This window comes from Melozone crissalis, unplaced genomic scaffold (assembly GCF_028551555.1).
Source record: "Melozone crissalis strain CALT ecotype California unplaced genomic scaffold, PUWL_Pcris_2 ptg000016l_1, whole genome shotgun sequence".
Classification (NCBI taxonomy): Eukaryota; Metazoa; Chordata; class Aves; order Passeriformes; family Passerellidae; genus Melozone; species Melozone crissalis.
This window is the reverse complement of record NW_026535794.1, coordinates 21,173,150-21,199,829: the sequence shown is the minus strand read 5'-3', so window position 1 is coordinate 21,199,829 and position 26,680 is coordinate 21,173,150. Positions and strand designations below refer to the sequence as shown.

At 44.1% G+C, this 26,680-nt stretch overlaps 1 protein-coding gene across 1 annotated transcript; it reads left to right on the top strand.

The window, feature by feature from the left end:
* The first annotated feature begins 156 nt into the window (after positions 1-156).
* Positions 157-8,656, top strand: VIM (vimentin). The gene is made up of 9 exons (XM_054273523.1): positions 157-775; positions 933-993; positions 4,973-5,068; positions 5,198-5,359; positions 5,812-5,937; positions 6,651-6,871; positions 6,964-7,007; positions 7,418-7,503; positions 8,023-8,656. Exons 1-9 carry the CDS (start codon positions 234-236, stop codon positions 8,062-8,064), a joined length of 1,380 nt encoding a protein of 459 aa, XP_054129498.1. The 5' UTR covers positions 157-233; the 3' UTR covers positions 8,065-8,656.
* The last annotated feature ends 18,024 nt before the right edge of the window (positions 8,657-26,680 follow it).

The following is a 26,680-nucleotide window of genomic DNA, read 5'->3' as shown; positions in this document are numbered from 1 at the left end:
CCAGCCCCGCTCAGGCTGCCGCCCACCCTGCCAAGCCCGGCCGCCCCGCTCGCCGCCTTTGTGTCCGCGGCCGCCGCCCCTTCCCCGCGGGCGGGGCGGAGCGGGGCGGCTCCGCGGGGCGGGTTCGCGGCGCCCATAAGAAGGGGCCCTGGCCACAGCCACCGCCCTTCTTTGCCGCACACCCAGATCGTCCCGCTCCGCTCCCGGATTACAAAGCCCGCGCCGTCGTCGCTATGAGCATCAGCACGAAAAACTCCTCGTACCGGCGCATGTTCGGCGGGGGCAGCCGCCCCAGCACCGGCACCCGCTACATCACGTCCAGCAGCCGGTACTCGCTGGGCAGCGCCCTGCGGCCCAGCAGCGCCCGGTACGTGTCCGCCTCGCCCGGCGGCATGTACGCCACCAAGACGACGTCGGTGCGGCTGCGGAGCAGCATGCCGCCCATGCGGCTCCACGACTCCGTGGACTTCTCCCTGGCCGACGCCATCAACACGGAGTTCAAGGCGAACCGCACCAACGAGAAGGTTGAGCTGCAGGAGCTTAATGATCGCTTCGCTAACTACATCGACAAGGTGCGCTTTCTGGAGCAGCAGAACAAGATCTTGCTGGCCGAGCTGGAGCAGCTCAAGGGCAAGGGCACGTCCCGCCTGGGCGACCTCTACGAGGAGGAGATGCGGGAGCTGCGGCGACAGGTGGACCAGCTCACCAACGACAAGGCACGAGTGGAAGTGGAGCGGGACAACCTCGCCGACGACATCATGCGGCTGCGGGAGAAGTGAGTATCGCGGGGGAAGGCGGGCTGGGGCTGCCGCCGCTCCCGCTGCCTCCCCGCCGCCCTGTCCCCTGGCGCGGAGCATCCCGAGCGGTACCAGGTGGGCGGGGGGATTTGGGGGACCCCCGCTCCCTCCTCACCGCCACCTTGTCCCTTCTAGGCTGCAAGAGGAGATGCTTCAGAGGGAGGAGGCCGAGAACACCCTGCAGTCCTTCAGACAGGTTAGCGGTGCTGGAGGAGGGAGGGGCCCGAGGAGGTGGCGGCTGTGCCTGGGGCGGAGGGTGGGAGCGCAGGAGTTTGCTTTCCTTGCACAAAGAGGTTCCGTCAGTTCTCACGCGAGCCCTCCGTGTTTTCTTTAGGGGGATGCTACAGTCTGAGGGGAGGGGAGGTAAACTATTGTCCTGCTTTATCCAAGTCTAGCCCGTTTTACAAAAAACACCCCAACATGGAATCACTTTCCGATCCAATAAAAGTGAAAGGGGGCCATCTGCTCGCTTGGCTGAAGGGTATTAATGGTTTCTATGGGATTCACCGTGGAATGCAGATACAGGCATTATGGCAAGTGTGGTGGCAGCAGATTGAAATAATAGATCCCTTTGTGTCGGAGGGGAGGGCGCAGTGGGCTGCATTCTTACTAAATGTGTAATGGTGCGGGAATATTTCTAATGAAATGTGACTGTTATGGGCCAGTTTTTGTACAAAACAGAACTCCTTTTTGATGAATCACTGGTCAGCCCATTACTGGGCAACAGTTTCAAATTGAAGGTTTTTTATGTGGGTGTTGTCTGCTGACAAGAAGTAGACAGTATGTTCCTTGGGGCGAGGTCACAGGATTGAGTTTGCCTCCTCTGGGTGTCCATGAAGAACATTAAACTTAATCCTCTCTAAAACAAAGATGTTAACCTAGGAAACAAGTTATGTTAGAGTTTAGTCTTTGTAGGATGCTGTGATGTTATCCAGATAAAGTAAATCTACATGACAACCAGAAACAACTGTGCAAACAGTATTCTAAAATTCTTAAGCTCAAGTTTTCACTTGTGCAAAACCAGCTTTCAACTTAGATTAAGCCTTGTTTGGACTAAGAGATATTTAGGAATGTGCCTTCTCAAAACAAGGTCTCTTCTCTAAAACTCCTGGTGTAAAACAGCATTGCTAGCATTCTTTCAGACTGGAAGTGACTCCTCTTATCACCAGGCAGCTGGGTACAGGCTGACTTTGTCCCAGAGCTCTTCATAGGCATTAACAGAAGTCACTGTTCAGGAAATCAGCACTTGATTGTCAGCGTTTCCCTGGGAAAGGCTTTTGACTGCAGTATATTTACAGTCCTTGAAGGACAGCAGATGTGTTCAGGAGATAGTGTGGGGAAACTGAAACACCTACTCCCATTCAGAGCCTGGGAATTCAGCCTCCACTGGCATTCTGGGGACAGAAGTTTTAAACAACAGTCTGAGATGCTGCCTTAATTTAAGCTTATGTTTTATTTTTTAATGAGTGCTAAGACAATTTACTGTAGTGTGAAGTTTATGAAGGAGCATTTAACTTAAGTTTTAGAGACCTCATCTGCTCTGATTCATTGCTGAATTCATTTGAAGGATCAATTGACTTAAGGTTGGCTTTTACATGATCTTTCATATTTAATTGGTGCACTTCAGGCATGTCTGCGTTTCAACCCAGCTGAGTCTCATGGAGGCTCTGGGCTCTAAAGTGAGCTTAGCTTGGTGTGCCTACCCCATACTCATTGTCCAGTTCTTCCCTGTATTTGGAAAGGGGTCACTCAGAAGCTCAGCCTCCAGCAGATGTGTGCATTCAGGACAGTCAGAATTGGATCCATTTACCTTCCTAAGTTGTAGCTTGTGCATAAGAAATGCAAATCATTGTTTATGGAAACTCTACACTAAATCCACTCATGACATAACTGGTGCATGCTGGTGTGCTTGATTTGAACATCAGTCATACCTAATTTTTCCTTACTGGCAAGGATGGAGTTAACATGTTGGTTTTAAAATCTAAATCTGTTTCAGTGCAAGCTTGTTCTTCTGAAAGTGAAATTAAATTCACAGAACACTGAAGCTGAAATATCCTGTTGCGGTTTCCATTTTAAAACAATGCACAGCTTTCTATTAAATCATTATATTTTTCCACTGGAAAGTTGTATAGTTGTTATAGATTTGGATCACTTCAGCAAGTGCTTTCCTGTTTTGATGTATCATCAGAAGGAGCAGTTGTGTACTTCAGTATTTTAAAATAAAGAACAAAGATTTGAACTTAAGCTTTTATTTCCAAAAGCTGCCAGTTTCAGAGACTGTTCAGCTCATATGTACTGAATTTTAATTTATTTCTTCTGGACAAAGATATGATTTTACTCATGTGCTGAGGGATGTACTGCAAAAAGTGTATGTGAAAGTTCAGTGGGGACTTTCCTTTTGGGGCAGGACAAGCATCACAGTGAAAAAGTTTCTGCAGCTTTGCCAGCTAGTCTAGCAGCAAGGAATAGGTCCTCAACCTGTGACAAACCTAACAGGTCAGGTCCTGGCTAACTTGAGGTTTGTCCTAAAGTAAACATGGATGCTCAACCCTGCAAAGTGTGTGGCTTGCACTGAAGAAGCTCCTAGGATAAAATCAGCACGTATTCCAACTGCAAACAAGTTGTACTTGTTGTTCAGGCTACAAGTAGCCAATTCATTTATGTGGTTCTCCACACATCTAGAAACTACTGAAACACCAAAATTTAATGATAGGGAATACATAAATGATAGCATATAGTAAAGTGCATGCCACATGTTTTAAGTGTCTTCAGTTTAACTTGCTTTCAATTTACTATAAGGTCTTAAAATCCTGTAGCTATTCAGTTGTTATTTAAAAAAATAGCCTTCAGGGTGAAGTTTTCTGCAAAATCCTCTAGAAAATCTTTGGATGTCTGGCCAGTTATGTAAACATGTTGGGTCATGGCCATGTAATTTTCTGCCAGAATGATCATGAGGGTTTTGGGGGGAGGAGAACAAATTAATTAGGAAATTCTTTCCCTGAACTGAAAAACAGAGCTGATGTGAACTGTGGGTGTAAAACTGGAATTGATAGAAAAGTTATGGAATGATGCATGAAAGGGGTATTTTGCTGGATAAAGTAAACAGGATAATTTTTCTGGAGCAAGGACCTTGCCCCAAAGTATGAGTGATCCAAGGAAAGGCTTTCTAGGAGTCTGAAGAAAACACTCCTTATTTCAAAGGTGCCATAATAAAGAAAGCTGCTGATTAGGAATGCTTATGCTTTGGGCAATCCAAAATAGCTTTAGAGTAAGCTGTGAGAACCTGATATGTTAATACCCTGTGAGCACAAGCATGTGGCTGTGTATGTAACTAGCGTGAAAGGAACAATCTTCCCCTTTGCAACTAAAGGCCTTACACATTCAAAATGTAAGAAGTTGCCAATCAATGTGTAGTCTTATATTTTTGAACGAATTCAAGTTGTTCCCTTATAACATTCATGACGTGTCTTCTGTTATGCTCTAAATGAATTTTTGCTGTTGATTAAGACTATCTCTGTGCAGCAAAAGGTGGAGCCTTTGCCAGAAACTGTGAGGGTGTAGGCAATGATGAGTAGCTCAGTTTGTGTTTATGCTCACACCTTCTTTTTCTCAAGGGAGGTTTGTTGACCTGCATTGTGAATACTGCAGTTCTTACACATACCTCACCAGCTTTACAAGTCTGCTTTAAAAGTGTGGTCTGTGTGCCTAGGGGGCTCTGTGCTTTTTCACCAGGCAGTCCATAAGCTAAGCCCACTGACAGGCCTGACAGCATACGTGTTGCACTTTTAAGCCCCACTGAAAAGAATGGAAGTTTGCAAAGTGCAGCTCTTTGTCAGTGTAGTCAAGCTAGAGGCACTTACTGCAGACTTCTGGCTCAAGTACTTGAAGGATTTACACTCACTATGATCTGTGTGCACTTGATCATGCTTAGCAGCATGTGAGCAAAGATGTAATCAACATATGTGGTATAGTTTTCAAATTCATAATAAAGCTGCATATCTAAGGTTTAAAGGTAAGGTAGGAGGTGGCAAAAAGGTTTTTTTACAGTTTTCGATTTCCTATCGTCTTGCCCAAAAGTTCAGTTGTAGCATCAGCCTGTATGCTGCTGAACTTGCTGTAAGACACTTCTCTACATCAGTTTTGTAAACTTATGAATTGTTCTTCTCTCTGGTCAGGATGTTGACAATGCCTCTCTGGCACGTCTTGATCTTGAGCGCAAAGTTGAGTCCCTGCAAGAGGAGATTGTCTTCTTGAAGAAACTTCATGATGAGGTAAACTGAGAAATGAGGTCTGTGTTTAGATGCAGACTGTCTAGCAAGGAAGCTCTGCCCGAGAGTCTTCACCTGTGTATGATCTGAGTGCTTTTGTGCAATAATATTGAGTGTCTGCTTCTCTCTAAGGAAATCCGAGAACTGCAGGCCCAACTCCAGGAACAGCACATCCAAATTGATATGGATGTTTCTAAGCCTGACCTTACTGCTGCCCTGCGGGATGTTCGCCAACAGTATGAAAGTGTTGCTGCTAAGAATCTTCAGGAAGCTGAAGAGTGGTACAAGTCCAAAGTAAGTAAAATGCATCAGGCACTGGAACTAATTCTATTTAACAGCTTTGATGTAGCACTTGCTGTTCCCTCTGTCTCTCTAATGGACATGAACATAACCATGACACAAAGTCTTTTTTTAAATCCTAGTCTGGGAAGGGTATAACTGAAAACATTTTGTGCCATAACTACAGCAGCAAAGTAATGGGTGCACACTGGGAGTCTTTCCTGGCCTGGAAAAATTAGTGAAAAGATGGGAAATGTACAGGGCAGGAAAACAAGTATGAAAGTTTGCTATGAATTCTAATATAACATTTAGAAATAGAGAGACACTTCAGAAATAATACTAATATTTAAGCACTTCAGGTGCTAACCCTTGTAATACCTCCAGCTGTCCTCAACTGCTGTGTCCACAGAAGGTGTGTTTCACTGTTTCTGTTGAAGTGTTATCCTGACCAGACTGGGGTTTTCCAGTTTGCAGATCTCTCTGAAGCTGCTAACAGGAACAACGATGCCCTGCGCCAGGCCAAGCAGGAAGCCAATGAGTACCGCAGACAGATCCAGTCTCTCACCTGCGAGGTCGATGCTCTTAAGGGAAGCGTAAGTAAAGGACAGCAGCTGTTCTTCATTGCAGCTTTAAGCACTGCACTGCAGTTTAATTGTCAGTTTGGATGTGAATGCAGGTAATCTGGCATGCAATTCAGCAGCACATTAATACTTTTTGAAAAGGATGCTGTGGGCTCAGTTTGTGTGCATGCACAACAATGCACTGGCTAGACTGATACACTGAATCAGTCTTAAGCTGTAAACAATAAGTTAATTCTCTTGCTATAATATTCACTGTTTATTTAGCACTTTTTCAGAAAGTGTTTATGCCTTGTCTGTCAGGTACAGATAAAGTTATTTAAAAAACCTGGAGGAGCAGTGAAAGGTGCAAATTTTGCTGTTGCTAAAACACGACTCCTTTAAGACATGCTTGAAATGGATGGAACAGTGTTTAGCCCACCTGCAGATCTCCTCTACTAAGGACTGCCTGCATGCTGACTTGAACTGCATGTGTTGGGCTTACTGTAGAGGATGGCTTTGCCACCTGGCACAACAAATATGTGGCACACTTCAGATCACGCCGCAGAATAACTCTCCTTGACTCTGCAAAGGGAAGATAAGGAGATGACAAATTTGGGACCTGTCTGGGCATTTTTGGAAAGGATGCTAATGTAACACAATTTTCCTTCTTTAAAATGTTGAGGGTCTCGAGGGTGAGGAAGAGTTGCTGACCTGCAGCAGTGCTTGATTTCAGTATTCTCTTCCAGAATGAGTCCCTGGAGCGCCAAATGCGTGAAATGGAGGAGAATTTCGCTGTGGAAGCTGCTAACTACCAAGACACTATTGGGCGTCTGCAGGATGAGATTCAGAACATGAAGGAAGAAATGGCTCGCCATCTCCGCGAGTACCAGGACCTGCTGAATGTAAAGATGGCTCTTGATATTGAAATTGCCACCTACAGAAAACTGCTGGAGGGTGAAGAGAGCAGGTAATCACATGCAAACATTTTTCTAAAGCCAGAAATTATTAGAAGATACTTTATACCCATATCTGATTTTACCCATTTCTTTTTTCCTTCAGGATTAACATGCCTATTCCAACCTTTGCTTCTTTGAACCTGAGAGGTAAGCTGTTTTTGCTATTTCAGTTTAGGCAGTTGCTCTATCATTAGCATGAGGGTTGTGGATTTTATGCTGTTTTTTGAACTTGTATAAGTGCAGTTGGTTGTGAATACTCTTCTTGGACCCGACTACAGTATTTGCAACTACTTAACCTTTGATGGTAGCAGCTCTTCTGTTCCTGGACACATGTTTTTAAATATTGATACATAGCAAGTGATTACTTTGGATACCTGCTGAAAGTGCTTTAAGGGGCACAGAGAAAAAAATGTGGAAGACCTGGCTTATTCAGAGCAGGAGACTTCTTTGTATACTAAATTGGGATTCTGAAAGTTGACACTAAAATCTGTTACACCTCATTTCTTTGAGGAGGCACTTCATCTAGACTATTGGTAATATTACATCTTCTTCTGCAGAAACCAACATTGAGTCTCAGCCAATGGTTGACACTCACTCAAAGAGAACACTTCTAATTAAGACCGTCGAAACTAGAGATGGACAGGTTGGTGGTAACTTTAATTTTATTTCTATCACAGCTGGTAATCTTAAATTCTTAAGCTTGCCTACTGCTTACTGCAGCTTGTATGTGGTAGTAAGTATTGAGTAGAACAGCAACTGGCATTCCAAGCTGTGTGAACATACAGGGATAGCAAATAGGTTTGTCTGAAAAAAAAATAAATCAAAATTCATCTGATAGTAAAACTTTAAGTTGGTGACTGTTACCTCTGTATTGAGTATTTAAGTTCAGCTTAGTTGGCAAATTCTCAATATATTTCCTTAGGAAAACATGTGACAGTAAACAGAGTTATTTTACTTGCTTTGGATAAGATGCTGTTGTTGGTGTAAGTAAATAAAATTTGAATGGTTTCTGTATGCTATTTACAAACTGGAATTTCTCATAAGTGAGAGCTGATACCCTCTTGTTCACATTTTGGAAGTGGATGTTCCACTTCTAACCCTTAAAAAAACCACAAAAATCTTCCTACTAAAACTTAATGCAAGCATTTCTGTTTTTCATTAGGTTATTAATGAAACTTCCCAGCATCATGATGACTTGGAGTAAAGCTGAAGTGAAGATGCATTCCTACTAAAGGAGAAACTCTTACCAGCAAGATTGAAAAAGTCCATGTCTTAAAGGAAGAAACAGCTTTCAAGTGCCTTTCTGCAGTTTTTCCATGAGCGCAAGATGATTATGCTAGGAAATAGGTCTTAGATCTTGCAAACTGACTCTCCCTGAAGGATTAGAGTTTACAATGGAGTCTAGTTTACAAATAGCAATATCTTGTGCTGCAATACTGTTTTTAAGTACCTGAATTCAATAAAACTGCTTTTTCCAGCACAGTATGAGCAACCTGTCGCTACTTCAATAAATCTTTGGAAAATGGCTCTTGATGTGTTCTAATTTGTTAAACTTCATGACTTTCTGGAAAGCCATAACAACATAATGCTGGAATTGTTATACGGTTGACATCTTTAGTACTGGCTGTGTGGAATGCTGTTTTTTTCAGTTTAACTAGATAAACTGTCTTACTTATTAACTGCTTAGGTTTTGGAACCAATTAAAATGGATTATAACTGGCAGATGCATAATGTATTATGATATCACTTGAATAAAATATGATACTTCAAGCTAATAAATATTAATCTTGCTTCCATATACTAGTTAATGCAGTTACTAAATGTCAGAATGCCTGAAGTACCTTAAAACTTGGCTTTATAAAACAGCACTTATGTAGCAAAGAAATAGTTCATGTGAGCCCTTATCTCAGACAGCACCTTGCAAGCTTAACAGCTGACTTGGTGCATTAACTTATTTTTCCAGGAAAGACTAGTTCCCAAATGCTTGTTGGTATTACAGAAGCTACATGAAGGCTTTAGCTGGAATGGGGGTTAAGAGAGACTAGCTTGCCCTTTTGCTGACAATTCCAGTATTTAAACCTCTTTTAAGATGGGAGAGCCACCATGCTTGGTGTTGTCTGGTGAACATCAGTGTAAGTGCAGCAGAATGGGAACAAGAAAGTTCCACTCTGCCTTGCCATAGTCCTCCAGGAGGCAGTAGTGGAAGCTGGTGTCCTCTCTGAACACTTAAGTTTTCTTCTGCAGAGCAACATACTTCTCAAATTTAAACACAATAAAGACCCACAGCAGAGCCCCATGAAAGTATCTGTGTTCTGCATTACTTCTGCAAAGTCTGCTTCCTGTAAGCTTTTACTGAGATTCAGATTCTCTGGAATGAGGAACTGCAAACTGAAATTTTTCAGTTAATATAACAGCATTCAGGGGAAGGGCAGAACTTCCATGTTGTACAGATATGCTAGATATTTGGGAATTGATCTCTAAGAAAAACTTACCTCCATTTGATAGGGATGAAAACAATTTACTCTTTTTCAATCCTTATCCTTACCTTTGCTCAAGCATGTGCCTAACAGGATGTAGTGTAGGTATTGGAGGGGGGAGTGAGGGCAGTAGGAGGCTGCATTTTGCTTGGGGTGTGCAGAAACCCTCTGCAGCTCCAACACACAGGTGCTTTATGTGCTTCCCAAGAGAAAAGTCCTGCAGCTGGCCCAGTGTTTGTTCTGGTGACTCCTTTCATGTAAAAAGGGACAGAAGTGACACTGAGGAGAGTGCCTGGACCCAAGCCTCAGCCACAGCTTTTGCCTCAGCAAAGCAGAACAGATTCAACCTGGTCTACCATATGGGGGTAGGATAGTCTCACTAGAAACTGAGAGTTAACCCAGCCTTTTTCCTGTTGCAAAGATTACAGTCACCAGGTTTTCTACTACCTTTCAACATCTAGACCGATTTAAAAAAGCATAAATGAGCTTTCATGGGAAGTATTTTCTGTGATAATAACAGCTCTGGGCATATGTAATACCATTTTGAGCACTTTATAGGCATGTGTCAACAATCTTTCAGGACAAGTGGAATAAGGGGCTGATGTCCTGCCTGTTGCAGACTACTTCAGTCTTTCTCTGGATCTAGTTATTGAAAAAGTTGAGCCAATGCTAAATATAATTTCTTGTCCCTGAAGCAGTGTCAGAGCCCTGGCTGGTGGCATCTGGCAGTCTGTGGGTAGGGGATGGCGGGCACCCTTGGTGGCTGTGGGCAGAGACCCACAGCACAGTGTGCTTTTTAAAATGCACATTGACCTCTGGAGCTGTGATAATCTTTCAGATATTACTTCCACTCTTCCACCAGCTACCTGGCTCAGTGTTTTCTCTTGTCTTGGATTATTTCACTCAGTAGATAAAAGAAGTGCCTGTATCAAGCACTGACTGCAGCAAAGGAGTTATTCCTGGCTCTTCAGTGCTTCGGGTTACTCAGAACACAGAGAAGCGTGTGACAGAGCTCTATTTATTCCAGTCCTGGAATAAATAGAAGAATAAATAAAAATAAATAAACCTAGTTGCTAAGGGGATAAGAAAATTGCAGGAAACCTCAAAAACCTGCACCCCTGCGAGAGCAAGAGCACCCTTATGGTGGAAATGAGAGTGGACAGTGGCTGTGTAAACTTCTCAGTGTTTGATCTAGGGGCACCAGCCTTATGCTCATATATAATTACTGAAAGCTGCTTAGTGCTGAGTCAGCAGCTGACCTCAGATCTGTATTTCACATCCCAGTAACTGCAGGCAGCAGCTGCACTGAGTGGGGCAGTCCTCACCCATGGCCAGGCACTTGTCCTGCCCCTCAGTGAGCTGCTCCAATGAGCTTACATAGGCAGTGGCCCCAAATATGTGAGCTGTTCCCACAGTCAAAAATAATCATCTTCCAGATGACTGAGAATCCTCATATTGAGTTTGTTTTCCTCATGTAGCCAGAGCCTTGTTTTCCCTTTTTTTTTCTTTAATAATCTTGCAAAACCACAGAAACTGTTAGTGGAGACTCCATCTTCCAAGCCCCTGGGAACACGTAGCTAATGGAGTTCTAATGCCATCCAGTCGGTCTTGTTTAGTACACAGCAAATATACTTTTCCCTCCCTCTTTCTTTTTTCTTTTTCCCTCTCCCCTCTCCTCTCCTCTCCTCTCCTCTCCTCTCCTCTCCTCTCCTCTCCTCTCCTCTCCTCTCCTCTCCTCTCCTCTCTTGTTGAACACACTTACCTGGCTCACAGCAGGCTCACAGGTCTGTCCCTTTTCTCTTCCCTTGCCTGTGGCAGCCATTTACAGTTGTTACACCAGTAAATGAATCTGGTGCTTTCACTGATGCTGTGCTGGGTGGGAGCATCTGCATGTTGAAGTGCATGGAGGAAATACCTCCAAGACTGCTCTGAGGCTCTGGATGTTCAGCTGTGAGGTTGAATTGCTCAGGACACATTGGCTGAAGCCTGCTGAGGGCATGGTGGGACATGTCCATCATGCTGGTGGGACCTGGCCTTGCTGGGCCTCAGGCTGCAGGGTGCTGCCCCACAGACTGACAGGGCTCTGGGCAAAGCCACAAAAGCATCTGAGGAACTTTCAGAAAACTGCTGATAGGAAACCACTCCACTCATCCCAGCCCGCTGGAAAACTTCCCAGCTGGGGTCTGGGCCAAATCCCACCAGCCCAGGCCCAGCAGCTGTGATTAGAGCACTACCAGGGCTCACAGTAAAGTCCTGTCTGCAGGTGCAATGTCCCACAAGTGGATTACTGGGCACTTTGAGACTGGTCTGTTTTTCCTTCACTCAGTCATTTAAACACCTGTAAATTCTCATGACCTTTAGGTACCCATGGAGCCACTTGTGGCTGACATTCCAGGGCAGTCACCAAAGACCCAAAGCTGTGTGGAGATCATGTCCTGCTGGAGCACACCTGGTGTTGGGAGGGACCTGCTCCTGGCCAGGACTTGCTTCTGCCAACTGCTGGAAGGGCAGGCATCCAGAGGATATAAATTCCCATGTTTGGAGAGGATTAACAGCTGAGTGGCTGGATAGAGAATTGTTGGTGCCCTAACAAGTATTGGAGATTTTAATTATAAAGTCCTTCCACAGAGGAAGGGAAGCCTGGATATTGCCAAAAATTTGTAAGTAATTAACATAGAATAGACTGCCCTAAGAGACACTTACTTGAGTGCAGTCACTCATGCAGAACTATGAAGTGCCAAAAATAAAATTATGTCTTCAGTCTTCATTTGATCTCTTCATGCTCATGCATAATCTTGTGGATTTGAGCTTCAAGTTCTTGAACCTTGTCTTACTGGGTACACACACCCAACAGCACTTCAGGAATCACTACTGCTCACTGCTAGAGCATTTCAAATCTCCTGCATTTGTGTTTCCTGAGTTTATCTGCTTTCAAGAGTGTGAATTTTTATTTTCCTCTAGAGTTCCCTCTGCTGTTCTTCATGGTCCTTTGCAACACTGTTGTAGAAGGTCAGGTATTGAGAGCCCTGTTTGAAACGTGGGCCATGGAGCACAGCAGCCAAGATCAGAAGTGGAAACCAATCTCAGGGGTCCCCACTGGGAAGGTGTTTAGCACTGTGTACTTTTAAGGCACTTACTGACTTCAGGCCCAGGTATTTTCCAGATAAAGTCCCCACAAAATGAAGTTCACACATTATGGGGTACCAGTGTAAAGCACAATTCAAGTGAAATCTCAGCTTCAGCCAGGAAAGCTACAGCACAAACACGGAAAAATCAGTGTCCCTAGCAGTGCAGAATTACCTCAGCCACAGGACTCTTCTCCTGCCCGCAGCATATTGGACATTCCACATTCTGTGTTCATTCCACGTTCCCTCCTCCTGCACTGAGGGCAGCAGTGCTCTGGCTAACAGGGGTTAACAGGGCCCCTCCCAGCCCAGTCCAAGGCCATTCCCTCGGCCCACGATCTGGCCAGAGGAAAAGCTGCTTGTGGGCTTCCATCCACAGCAACCAAACTCATTGTTTCTGGAAAGGGCGAGTTCACAGCAGCCACATCTCTGCGCAGTGGTGTGTCATAGTTTTCCTACAAACTCCTCAGCCTGACATTTTGGGCTGGTTTCCTTTCCAAAGATGTATTGCAGCTGTCTCCCTGTGGTAGGTGACGAGAACTGCAAGGCAAGGACAGCCTGCAAGGAGCCTTCTTCTGGCCTGCAGGGAGCTTCTCTTCTGGCCTGCAAGGAGCCTTTCTTCTGGCCTACAAGGAGCTTCTCTTCTGGCCTGCAAGGAGGCTTCTTCTGGCCTGCAAGGAGCTTTTCTTCTGGCCTGCAAGGAGCCTTCTTCTGGCCTGCAAGGAGCTTTTCTTCTGGCCTGCAAGGAGCTTTTCTTCTGGCCTGCAAGGAGCCTTTCTTCTGGCCTACAAGGAGCTTCTCTTCTGGCCTGCAAGGAGCCTTCTTCTGGCCTGCAAGGAGCCTTTCTTCTGGCCTGCAAGGAGCTTTCTTCTGGCCTGCAAGGAGCCTTCTTCTGGCCTGCAAGGAGCTTTTCTTCTGGCCTGCAAGGAGCCTTCTTCTGGCCTGCAAGGAGCCTTTCTTCTGGCCTGCAAGGAGCTTTTCTTCTGGCCTGCAAGGAGCCTTTCTTCTGGCCTACAAGGAGCTTCTCTTCTGGCCTGCAAGGAGCCTTCTTCTGGCCTGCAAGGAGCCTTTCTTCTGGCCTGCAAGGAGCTTTCTTCTGGCCTGCAAGGAGCCTTCTTCTGGCCTGCAAGGAGCTTTTCTTCTGGCCTGCAAGGAGCCTTCTTCTGGCCTGCAAGGAGCCTTTCTTCTGGCCTGCAAGGAGCTTTTCTTCTGGCCTGCAAGGAGCCTTCTTCTGGCCTGCAAGCAGCCTTCTTCTGGCCTGCAAGGAGCTTTTCTTCTGGCCTGCAAGGAGCCTTCTTCTGGCCTGCAAGCAGCCTTCTTCTGGCCTGCAAGGAGCTTTTCTTCTGGCCTGCAAGCAGCCTTCTTCTGGCCTGCAAGGAGCCTTTCTTCTGGCCTGCAAGGAGCTTTTCTTCTGGCCTGCAAGGAGCCTTCTTCTGGCCTGCAAGCAGCCTTCTTCTGGCCTGCAAGGAGCTTTTCTTCTGGCCTGCAAGGAGCTTTTCTTCTGGCCTGCAAGGAGCCTTCTTCTGGCCTGCAAGGAGCCTTTCTTCTGGCCTGCAAGGAGCTTTTCTTCTGGCCTGCAAGGAGCCTTCTTCTGGCCTGCAAGGAGCTTTTCTTCTGGCCTGCAAGGAGCCTTCTTCTGGCCTGCAAGGAGCCTTTCTTCTGGCCTGCAAGGAGCTTTTCTTCTGGCCTGCAAGCAGCCTTCTTCTGGCCTGCAAGGAGCCTTTCTTCTGGCCTGCAAGGAGCTTTTCTTCTGGCCTGCAAGCAGCCTTCTTCTGGCCTAGAGGGAACCTTTCTTCTGGCCTGCAAGGAGCTTCTCTTCTGGCCTGCAAGGAGCCTTCTTCTGGCTGGTGGCTCCCTGCCTCAGTGAGTGGCACAGGGTGGATGGTATGGCTGCAAAGGGAGAGGTGTTTCTTTCTCCAAAAACTGCCCAGCAGTTATTCTCTGCTACTGTCAGCAGGACAGGAAGATGTGTCAGACTTGTCAGACAGCATATAAATAAATACATTTTCAGGATGGAGAAGTGTGGTGGGTTGAACTCGGCCAGCAGCCAAGCGCCTACAGAAAGGCTTGCTTGTCCTTGTCACTTCCAGTGAGATGGGGGACAAAAAAGGAAGAACCAAAGTAAGAAAATTGGTGAGTGGAAATAAAGGCAGTTTAATAGGTGAAGAAAAAAGTGGGGGGAAAAAAAGGCAATCACACACTATGCCCCACAACCAGACAGAGGCCTACTGGGTCTCTGAACAATGACCACCTTGGAAACCTTCTTCTTCCTTTACCTCAGTCTTTATTGCTGATGATTGAGCTGATTGAACATGACATTGTATGGTATGGAATATCCTGTTGGCCAATTCAGCGAATTTGTCCCAACTGTGCTCCTTCTCAGTGTCCTTCTTACCCTCTGTCAGGCTTGTTGATGGGTCAGAGTGGGAAACAGAGAAGGCCTTGATGCCTTGCAAGCACTGTTCAGTCAAAACTTCAGTGCACCTTCAACACTGTTTTAATCACACATCCCAAGCACAGCAGCCCAGGGCTGCTGTGAAGATAGTAAACTCCATCTGGGCCAGAGTCAGCCAAGAATCTTGCAGAAACTCAGATGGGGGTGTGTGTCTCTGTACCTGGTAGTGGGGTGGAGGCCCTATGCAAGATCTGAGAATGACCCAAATTCAAATCCTGTATTTTCCAAATTAAGGGGAGGGTTTAAAGCCCAGATCTCCAACTTAAGACACCTTCTAGAGTTTATGGGTGTCCAAGAAATGTATGAGCTGAAGATCTCTGCCCTTTTATGCAACCAGCATTGTAATACATAGAAAAGTGAGTAATATGGGGAGGTTTTGCAGTCTGAAGCACTCCATGTGCAGACCAGATTTCCATTCCCATCTCTAGCTGTTGTTTAAATACTGCAAACATACCTTTGCTCCCACCTACTGTAAACCATTACAATCATATTTTTAAAGGTTATTTTGCAAATTGGAGATGTTAATTGCAAACATACTTTCAGCTCCAGCAGTCCTTCTTTGATGATGCTTGCTGGAGTGCATGACAGGTTTGCTGCCTGGCAGCTTCTCTTAGCTCTTAGTGCCCCATAGCTGAGTGGCAGTAGAAGTGTGTTTCTGTACCACACAAAGCACTTTCCCTGATCCTTTAGGCTAAAAAATACTGGACTGTGATCTAGGAAGGGTCTGGAGTGGGAAATTCTTGGATTGGTAAGGTATGCTTCTATCATGGCCAAATCCTGTTCAGTACTCAGTTACTCTTAAAATGAAAAAGCTTTTTCTTATATGTTAACAGAATTTCTTGTTTTTCATTTTATGCCCATTGCCTCTAGCCCTTTTCCTGGACACCACTGAGGAGAGCCTGGCTTTGTCTTTGGTACCTCTGCCACCAGGTGTTTATGTGATGTAAATTGATGTGATCCCCCTGAGCCTCCTGTTCCTCAGGCCAAAGAGTCACAGCTCTCTCAGCCTCCCCTACTCATATTTCAGGTGCTCCAAGCTCTTCATTGTCCTTGTCCCTTGGCTCAGCTTGTTCCAGTACGTCCATTTCTCTTGTACTGGGGAGCCCAGAACTGGACATGGCACTGCAGAGGGTCTCACCAGGGCTGTGCAGAAGGGAAGGATCACCAATGAGGTGAAAACTTCACCTCATTGTATCAAATTTCACTGACTAGTCATAAAAAGGATCCATAGAAAGTGGTGGCGGGGCAGATGAGGGGGAAGTAAAGGCCAGACCTCTACAACAACATAAGAAAAGATATTTTGGGTCAGGCCGGTGATCTGCCTGATCTCCTACAGGACTTTCTGGGGAAAAAGGACACAAGAAACAGGGCTCCAATTCCTGGAACAGCCTTTATTTTAAGGCAAAGAGAAATTCAGGGGCTTTTTGAGCCAGTGGCTTTATCCAGACCATTGATGAAGTTGTCTGACTTGATTTGAGTAATTTTATATTTTTAGTTTCCAACAGAGTGAATTTCATAATATGACAGTGTACCAGGGAAGAAGATTGCCTTTTGATTATTTTATCTTTATTGTCTGATCATTTTGTTGACTTTCCAGGAGTTCTTGTGTTATGAAACTTGGTAAATAATTATCCTGTGCTCAATCCCCTCCATGTTATCCCTCATTTGACAGATTTCCCTTCCCTGCAAGTGTTCAAGGACAGATTGGATGGGATGGATGGGACAGATTGCATGGATCTGAACACCTGGTCTAGTGAAAGAAGTCCCTACCCACAGTAGGGAGGTTGAACTTTAAGGTCTTTAAGGTCTCTTCCAACCCAAAACATTCTGTGAGTCTATGATTCTCTACTTGCTCTCCTCCAGCACATTTGCATGTGTCAATATCTATGGTGCCTCTCATCAGGAAGCCATCCTGTAACCATAACAGTCCTCATCACTCAACTCCTCATTCTAGTTCTGCTGTGATCTATTTAAAACTAGGTGACTAAGAACAAGTGATCTTCAAAACATATGCATTGGAGCAGTGCAGAGTGACATAATGAGAACTCCTGTTTTGTGCTCAAAGTAAGTAAAAATATTCTAGCTACTTTTTTGATCACTGCTCAGTACTGATGATGTTTTCAGAATGTTATCCAAAGTGACTCAAAGATCTGTTTCCTAAGGACAAACAGCTATGAGTTATTTTTTCCCTCTACTTTGCTGTCACTGACATTAAATTTTCATTCCCTGTTTGCTCACCCAGTTATGTAGGAACACAATACCCTTCTGCATCTTTGAGCTCAGCATTAACATTGATTGCCCTTTTTTCTTTTGTCAACCTGCTGGACAGCCTTGGCTAGGCCCCTGGGGAACATATTGAATGGTAAAGTCCAATGTACAAATACTTGTAGGAGACCACTGATAGCTTCCTTCAGCAGTTAAGGCTCTCCATTATTTCTGTCATTTCCTGCCCTATGGCTTAAAACTGGGAGAACATGACCTTTGTATCTCTTAGAAATCTGAAGTTACGTAACATTTTTTTTACAAAATCTTCCCTCTGCACCACCCTTATGCACAAAGCTTGTACAATCCTGCAGATGTTTCCACCACATCCATGAAGTGTGACTTCCCTGGGAAAAAAATGTGTGTGGAATCCTACCCAGCACAGCTGTACTCACAGTTCCTCCTGATCTTTCCAAGTAAAAATACTAGCATTGTTGCTCCCTAGATTTCAGCATCACCCTGTAGCCTCTTTTTGAAGGTCTGAAGTTATACCAACCATTGTCTGCTCCTCTGACACCAGATGCATTGCAGTTCACAAATTAGCAGTTTCATGCTCAGTTGCTGCAGAGCTGCTTGATGGTTGCCATTCTGCCTTCTTCTTACCTGTCAATGTATTGATTTGTTTCAAAACCTTTTCAGTTTGAGATTGTTCTTCATCTGTCTCAGGGGGCTCCTTCACCTTTTCCTTAATGAGCAGCATTCATCTAAGTTTTTTCTTATTTTTGCTGAGTAATCTTTCTACTTCTTGACTATCTCACTTGAAGCTGCACTGAATTTCTGGCAGACACATGGTTTGGATGTGCCTGAAAGTGTTTTTTATTAGCAACTTGGCACTTGAACAGGTATTTGATCCATATAATTAGAGATCTACTTTTCAACTGCTAGATTTTCCTGGTTTTCCCATTTGGGCATGACTTCTGTCAAAGTCTAGTGGTTCCTTTCACTGTCCTTTTAAACTTGGGTGGCCCTTTCTGTGGATTTTTTCCTTTTCCTTTTCCTTTTCCTTTTCCTTTTCCTTTTCCTTTTCCTTTTCCTCTTTCTGGAAGGCTTTTCAGCATGATAATTGGCAGTTCTCAGTTTAATATGGTGTCATTAGTTTAACCTTAACTGGTAAGTAAGTGCCACACAGTCGCTTGCTCCCTGCCCCCTCACCCCTGGTGGGATGAGGAGAAGAATTAGCTAAAGTAAAACCCCAGAAGTGAGATAAGAACAGTTTAATAATTTAGATAATGTATCAAGTATTACTGCTACTACTACTAATAATTACAATGAAAAGGAAGATTACAAAAAGAAAAAGAGAGTGGAATAAAACCCAGGAGGAAAAAGTGGTGCGTTATACAATTTCTCACCACCCTCTGACTGCCACCCAGTCCATCCCTGAGTTGAGCTCTGCCCCTCTAGGTCAACTTCCCCCAGTTTATATCCTGAGCATGAGGATCTGTGGTGTGCAATATCCCTTTGGCCAGTTTCATCCGTTATCCTGGCTCTTCTCTGTCCCAGCTATCTCCTCACTTTCAGAGCATGAGACACTGAAAAGTCCTTGGCTCAGTGCAAGCACTGCTCAGCAGCAACCAAAACATCACTGTGTTACCAACATTATTCTCATCCTGCATCCAAAACACTGCCTTTTACCAGGGAGAAAATTAACTCTATTCCCACATGAAACCAGGACATAAAGTGTCTCAAAAAATATCTTTGTGTCTATCAGCATTTTCATTTTTCTGGCTCCTAGGGCTTGTTGCGGGTTTTTTGTTTGTTTTTTGGAGTTTTTTTGTGTGTACATAATGCAGCTGCTAAACCCACCACTAACCTCTGTACTTTCCTCACAGGCTGTAAATTTCTTGTCTCTCTCTGTTCTTTGCAGGATATGTTTTCAGCTTTTCTGTTCTTTAACCCAGAATTTTCCATCTGCCTTTTCCTCTGTAGGTAGTAGAGCTCCTATGTACCTAACTGAATTTGGAGCAATTGCTTTGAACTTCACAGCATTTCTTTCAGACATGAAGAAAAGCTTTCAGATGCAAGTTTGTCATTTTCCCCCAACTTGATTAGATGGACTGATGAAACATAGGACTTTCATCCACAGACCTCATCAGATGAACAGGCACTGTAGATGCTCCCCACATGGGCTGACAGGGAATGACTTAACCACCAGGGACTGTCCCACCTCCCCCAGCCAGAGAATAGGGCAGACTGCTGTGGAATGACAGATGGAGCAGCCCCAGCCCAAGGTATCAGGCACCTCCATGGAGAAGGAGGTGCCTGATGTAGAAGGTGTCTACTCTGATCAGGAAGAACTAGTAGATGAGGCCTTTCACAGCCTCCCATTCTCTGGCTCTGGTCCTCACAGTAGAATGTAACCATACCAATATCTGCTGGAGAAAGAGCACAGCCTTGGAGGCTCCTAGAGAGCATTGATGAAAACATCCAGACCCAAGTGACCGAGGAGCCAGTAGGGAGAGATCCTCTGCTGGACCTCACACTTATAAAGAAGGGAAGGCTCCCTGAGGACGTGAGAGTCAAAGGCTGCCTTGACTGCAGTGACCAAGAGATGGTGAAGTTATCCTGAGAGGAGACAGCAGGGCAAAGACCAAGATCCCAAGCCTGGCCTTTAGGAGAGAAGACTTTGATTTCTTCTGGGATCCACTTAAAAGAGTCCCCTGGGATAAAAGCCCAAAGGGAAGAAAGGTCCAAGAAAGCTGGCTGATATTCAACAACCACCTTCCTTGTGCTTAAGAACAATCCATCCTAAAGAATAGGAAGTCAAGGAAAAATGCTGGGGGTCTGTGTGGATTGTTAAGGAGCTCCTGGAAAAGCTCAGACCTCAAAATGCAGAAAGTAGAATTAGGGTCAGGTAACTTGTGATAAATGTAGAGACACCTTTTGAGCCAACAGACATGGTTAGGAAAGAGTCAAAGGCATCTGGAATTTACTCTGGCAAGGAATGTCAACAGCAACACGAAAAGCTTCCATAAATACATAAGGGGCAATAGGAAGACTATTGAAAATGTGCACCTGCTGCTGAAAGGGGCAGGTGTTCTGGTGATGCAGGACATGGACAATGCTGAGGTACTTAATGTCTTCTTCACATCAGCCTTTGCTAAAAAAAGAAAAAAAATCAGGAGTCCTCGGAGACCAGCATGAGAGATTGGAGCGAGAAAGTTGTACCTTGGTGGAAGAGAATCAGGTCAGAGAACACTTAAACAAACTGGACATGTATAAACCCCTGAGCCCCAAGAGGATGTGCCCCTGAGTGCTGAGGGAGATGGCTGGTGATGTTGTAAGGCCACCTTCAGTTTTTCCTTCCCTTTCTTCTGATGGTTCTCATACTTCCATATGAAACAACAGTCATCACAGACTTCTCACAACAGATCAGTGTCCCTTGTGTTCCATATCATCAGCTTCCAGCTGGAGAGTTGCACTTTATTGCTTCACACTTAGAGAAATGTTGATGTTTAAGGTAAGGCATTATGTGGGCAAAATCCTACATGAATAAATTCTGCATTCTGTGGTCTGACTGGAGTGTGCTGGAGCTGTTATGAGGGTAAGAAAGAGAAGCAGAGGTGGTAAAAGTGCTGCTGGATGAGAAGAGACGAGACAGATTTGTGTAAAGGTTATAAAGATTTGGAAAACCACTATTTTATGCATGAGACAAAAAAAAGTACTGAACTGGTCTCCAACCTTTGCTTAGCTCTTTTCCATGCACACAAAGCAATTTCAAATAGAGAATTTGCTTTTCATCTCTCAAATATTATTTCTCTTCATCCAAGAAACCCTTCCCCACATGCACTGTATATCACTGGGGACCTGCTCTACACTCCAAATGTTTTTTTCATGTAATAAATACTTGACATTTAGAAAAATCGCTTCTAAATTTACACAGTGCAGAGCTCACAGTTTGAGATTACCCTCCAAGCACCCTGAAGTGCCAGGCGCATAAATAAATAGCTTTGCAAATAGATTCTCATTTATTAGTTTTGTGAGAGTATTTTCACTTCTTGGAGATGGGTGATTACCAAAGGACGAAAGAAGCACTGCTGGTTTAAAATTAATAGTAAGAAAATGCAGGAGAAAGGCTGATCAAAAAGGTTAAATTGTCTCCCTGATGTTTTGATGTTTTCTATCTTTGTAATTTAGATTTCTTAAGTATAGTACTGCATGTCTAAACTGTCCAGTTGTGTTTTATGTCATAGCCAGGCACATACACCTGTGTGAGAAACAGCAGCAGGAGATAAACTGCCATTTTCAGGGACAGGAAATACTGCAGGTCTGTCTGCAGGTCATGCATGGTCTCCATCATACAGGACATAAATAGTCTTCAGGATGTACTGTCTACTCCCATGACACTACTGGGAGATGACCAAGCATTACTGTCCCCATTTCAGAGAGGAAATCATAGAGGACTAACTGCTTTGCCATAGAGAATGCCAGGGATTGCTGTCTACTCCCACTACATAAAAGCTGAAAAGTTCCCTACAAAGGCATCCTTCCATCTGAACTGCAATGTCTCACCTCATTTCCAGGTGTGTGGAAACTGAGAAAAGATTCACAATGGCCATGAATTGCTTGGCACCTGTTCTCACTATTACCTGTGGGTAGTGCCTGTGCTGCACAGGCCAGAGTACTGATGCAATTGATGGTGCCATGCAAGGATACAACCTTAACCAGTAAATGAGGTGACCTTTTCACTTACTTTTGCTGCCAAAACCCTAAACCTCTTGTTCAAACTGTCTCTCTGCTGTTGGGGGGTGAGGGACATAACAGCACAGTGATGGATGGGATTAAGGGCCTGCTTCTGACTACAGAAGGCACCCTGGGACAGGCTGGATAGGCCAGGCTTTTCTTCAGCACAGACTGAGCCTTAGCAGCCAAAACCACAAGGGGCCAGGGATCCTTGGATATGTGTCCAGAACCCTTGAGCCCAGGGCCTTCAGCTCAGGGAGTGCCTGTGTTTTTGCATGAAGCCTGTGAGTCAGTAGCAGTGATACCCCTGATGATTCCAGCCTTTTGTTTTGATCTAGGTGTGCCAGAACATTGCTTTTTGGCCAAGTTAACACTTTAGTGAAGCTAAAGTAGTTTGACACCTTTTCTGACAAATGACAGATGAAGCCATGTGGAACATATTAAGGAAGAGGGTGTGGGGGGGTGTCCCTGTTAGCACAAAATCTTGGTTTTACTACAACTTACCTCTTTTCCGAGTGCTGCCCAGTCAAGCTCCATGACATTCCCTTTGTAGCGTTGTGTCACAGAGAACTGGCCTCCAGGTTACTGTTGCTTACCTCCAGGTTCTGGCACCACCAGGAAGATCTCCATGGCTCCTAGAGTGCCTCACACTCACAGTTACTTTATGCCTTGCAAATGAATTTATCTAAGGGAAGCAGTGAAAATCCTAAGTGAAAGCTGTTTGACTTTCACCACTAGATTGACAAACTAAGCTAAAGCCAAAGCACAATCGGATTAAACCACTTTTAATGTGTCTATTCAGGGCTGCACAGCAGTTGGAGTACACAAATTCAATACTGATTTCAACAGTGAGCATTTGATAAAGAGCTTTTACATTCTGATTACCTTTTTGTGACTGTGAAAATTGTTTTTAGAGGTCAAAGAAATTAAGTTCACTAGGTTTGTTATTCACAAAAGTTAATCTATACCTATTCTCTTTCAGAGAATCCTTATCAACCTGATCTCATTATATGCTGTCTCTAAGGGATGTTATATATTCTCCTACTTAGCTACTATTTCCCTGCTCATAAGGAGTAATGCCCCAAGGTAATGATCAGGCCTCAGACAGGTCATGGCTGTGTATGAATAAGAAGGTGGTAGCTCAGTCTGGGGTTGCACCTGCATTTCACCCAGTCCCTCACAGTGGAACACTGAACTATGGACCAGCTACTCTACACTCCCTCTATAAACCAGAGAATCCAGGATTTAACACAAGCTAATTCAGACACCTAAAACGAGCCATTGTATTATACTCCACTTCTCTCCATGACTATAAATGGAATCCACAGTGGCGACTCTGAACTGCAGTGATGACACCTGCAGTCAGTTCCATGGAAACAACCTTTGGTGTGAAAATGCATCTACTTCAGTTCTCTGCTAGACTGTACAGCATTGAACTCTTCATCTTAGCCATACTCCCCTCCTTTCTTTTTCTTTCCCCCTAGTCTGAGGTCACTTTGCAGTGATCTTTCATCTCAGCTGATCTCTTGCTGTTTGACTTTTGAAATTAATATCCTCAGCAAATCATTCGGCTCCTGCAGAGCACATACAACACAATCAGTATAATTACTTCATGTCATACCTCACTTGTCACTTCACTTTAATGCACTGCAAGTAAGATGAACTTGAAAAATGCTCTAAGTTAATGTTCTCATAGTTTCTGTTTTAGACTCTTCTGAAAGATGTTAAATGTATTCAGAAAAAGAGATTTTATCCTAGAAATTATTATCTGTATTACAGGGCCAACAGAGTTCAGAGCTCTATGACTCAGGCACTGTTGAAAAAACATTCAGTGTAATAGGGAAAGTGTAGGACATGATGGGACTGATCTAGTAAATGTAGGTGTTTATGATGTAGAAATTTATATATATATTTCTGACTATGAAGGAGCCTCTTGTACTTAAGGACCATGGAGATTGGCATAAGTCTCCCTACCTTGAACTGGAGACTGTGAGTAGTGAGATGAGTCTCAGGCTAATTCCTCCTGTCACCTCACTCAGCTTTGAGCAAGGTGAGGTGCCTCCCATTCTCGCCCATTCAGTGCTTCAACATATTTGGCTTTTAAAAACAGCATTTAATGGAGAACTGTATTCAATGTCAGAGTACTGCAATCTTCCATTTTAGGTCACTCCTTCTGCCACTTAATAACCACAACCCCTCATCCTTTCTTCCTCCTTTCTCCATGATGCATCACACACAAGGCTATCCAGAGTATCTTACACCTTGTCTCTTACTCTTTTACTCCAGTGCCTCAGAGAATATCATTGTCTTGTTTTGTTTGTTTGGTTTTTTTTGGGTTTTTTTTGGGTTTTTTTTGGTTTTTTTTAAGAGCATACGCTAATTTAAAATCCAGCTAGAGAGGAATCCTTTTGCTTCTCCTTTCTGTCATAATCCAACTTCAGGACATTTACTGAGGCAGCATGCCAGCACCTACCTCAACTCCTTCCTCTACTACAGGTGACTCAGAGCATCGTTCCCACCTTCCAGGCAGGAATGTGAGGGTGAGTTGGTAGCCCAGAGGCAGGAGCTGTGGCTGTGCTTGGTGCACACACAGTGGGAGGCTGCAGCCCACTCCTGCTGTCCTGCCTGGGCTCACAAAAGTGTTTGCATATTGTTCAAGAGAAACTACGAGTATTAAAGGGGCAGTTCAAACTGAGGGACCTTTACCGAGTGATTTTACTTTATTAAAACTCTACACATAATAAAAGAGCAATTTTTGTTCTTACAAAGAGTAAAAGCTAAACAAAAAGAATTAATGTCCCTACAGAGTTGGATTTACACAAACACCACTGTGCTTAAAATTCAGTCAGAATATTTCTGCCTTAACAGTCTCTCAAATTACCTAATAAAAGTAATTTCAAATATGAAAGTTATTCCATTCCTAATGCTTATATAATTTTCCCAGTACACCCAGCATTTCTTTCTCTGATGACACCAGCAGTATGTAAGCTCCTGGACTAATTCAGCTTTGCTTCCCTTGCTGTACAGAACAGACAGTAGTTTAAATTCAGTTCTCACTGGGGTCTCTTTTTTTTCATTTACATGATAAAATATCTGCAGTGCTATACTTAAGAACTAATGCTTTCACTATGGTATCTCCATTAACCAGATGGTTCCATCTATCAGTCTGCAGTGGCCACGAGACCTTAACATTCCTATTTAGTATTAATTTGCTCTGGTGCAGAGTGAGGATGACAGACATACAGGATGTAAGATACAGGATGGAAGAGTTAGGCTAAAACTCAGCCATGTATCTCAAAGCTCAGGCACATTTATTTACCAGAACATGGGCATACTGGGATCCTTGAGAAGGAGGCAATCTCTCCTCACCTTTTAAAATGCTGATGTCTTCCTCAGCCCATTTGTGTATTGTTCCAGCTGCTGGCTGGGCTGTGGCTGTGATTTCCTAGCCCACTGCCATGGCTTTTAGCTTGTGGACTTTGGCCATGCTCTTCTTCTGGATTAAGCAAGTGCCCTCGTGTTGCAAAATCTTCCCATGACATTTTTGCTTAACAGAGGCAATAGGAAAACCTAACCTGGTCTTGGACCATATAATTGCTCCTGGAAACATTCCTTCTAAAGCCCTTCTAACACCAGTGACCAAGTGTTTCCCACAGCAGGAGTGCCCTCTTGGTGGTAGCTGCTCTGGCCCGAGGAGCATGGTTTGAGCTTGGTGTGATGCAGAGGTACAATGACTGCAGGACAGGCACAGCCTCAGTGCACAACCACTTCCCTCCCGTTCTCCTCTTGTCCAGCCAACTTGTCCCACACTGCTCCCCTTCTAAACAGCAAATAACAGCAAGGCAATGCTTTGTCTGGGGCTGCACTCAGCTATGCTGTACTTGGGCCAAGCAGTCCAAATCACCTGGCAGTGCTGTTCTTTCAACATTTGGCTGTTCATAAATATTTGAGATGGCTAAGCTCAATCTAAGACACTTTCCTCAGCAGAAATCACACTTCCGATTTAGAACCTGCTCTGATTATGGGGACACATTTGCATCTGCATCACTCATATATGCTATTCCAGCTGCCAGCACAGCAAACAAAGGAAACCCTTTGGTTCTGATTATCAGTGAAAGATTCATGCACTGTGGGAAGGAGGTAGGCCACAAAGATCCAGATCTTAATCTTCAGGCAGAAGTCAGTTGATGGTCCATGAGGCCAAATAAAAGCTTTCAGTTCTAAACCTCTGTTCTGTCTGCAATAAAATTTGGCAATTGCAGTTCAGTCCCTAGAGGGCCCTAAAGGATAACAGTCCTCCTCACAAAACAGCTGCATGTACATATTTAACCTGATTCAACAAGGCAGTCAGCTTCTATTTGGAGAAGTCATGGTAAGTGGCACAGAAGTTCTACGACTGCCTTCTGCCCAAAAGTAAAAAGTAAAAGTTTGGAGGGAAAATTCTTTCTCTGAACTCTATCTGTTTGAAATTCATTCATTACATTCAATCTTTGTATATGACCAAAACCTGTATTAAGAAAAAATCCCAACATAAGTGCCTAAAATATGCATAGTAATCTACTAGATACACATCTATCAGACATGTACTCGTGGTCTGTATTTTATATAAAAAAACTTTTACATCTGTTTAAACATTTTCCATTAAACATTGTTTTTGAAACATTTAGTTATTTTTATACATAGTTTTCAAATTTAAGAGAGATTTTTCAGAAGAAGATAGTAACAATTGTGTTTTCTTGTTTGGTTCCTTTCCATGTTTGATGTTTCTTCAATAATTAATTTTTGAAAGTATTTCAAGTCATTAGAAGTAACAAAAGAAGA

Bases quoted from the DNA above. Each gene is read 5' to 3' on its own strand.
- VIM (XM_054273523.1), top strand. From the start codon at position 234: ATGAGCATCAGCACGAAAAACTCCTCGTACCGGCGCATGTTCGGCGGG. The intron at 5,069-5,197 runs GTAAACTGAGAA...CTTCTCTCTAAG, and splicing joins TGAAGAAACTTCATGATGAG to GAAATCCGAGAACTGCAGGC. The intron at 7,008-7,417 runs GTAAGCTGTTTT...CTTCTTCTGCAG, and splicing joins TGCTTCTTTGAACCTGAGAG to AAACCAACATTGAGTCTCAG.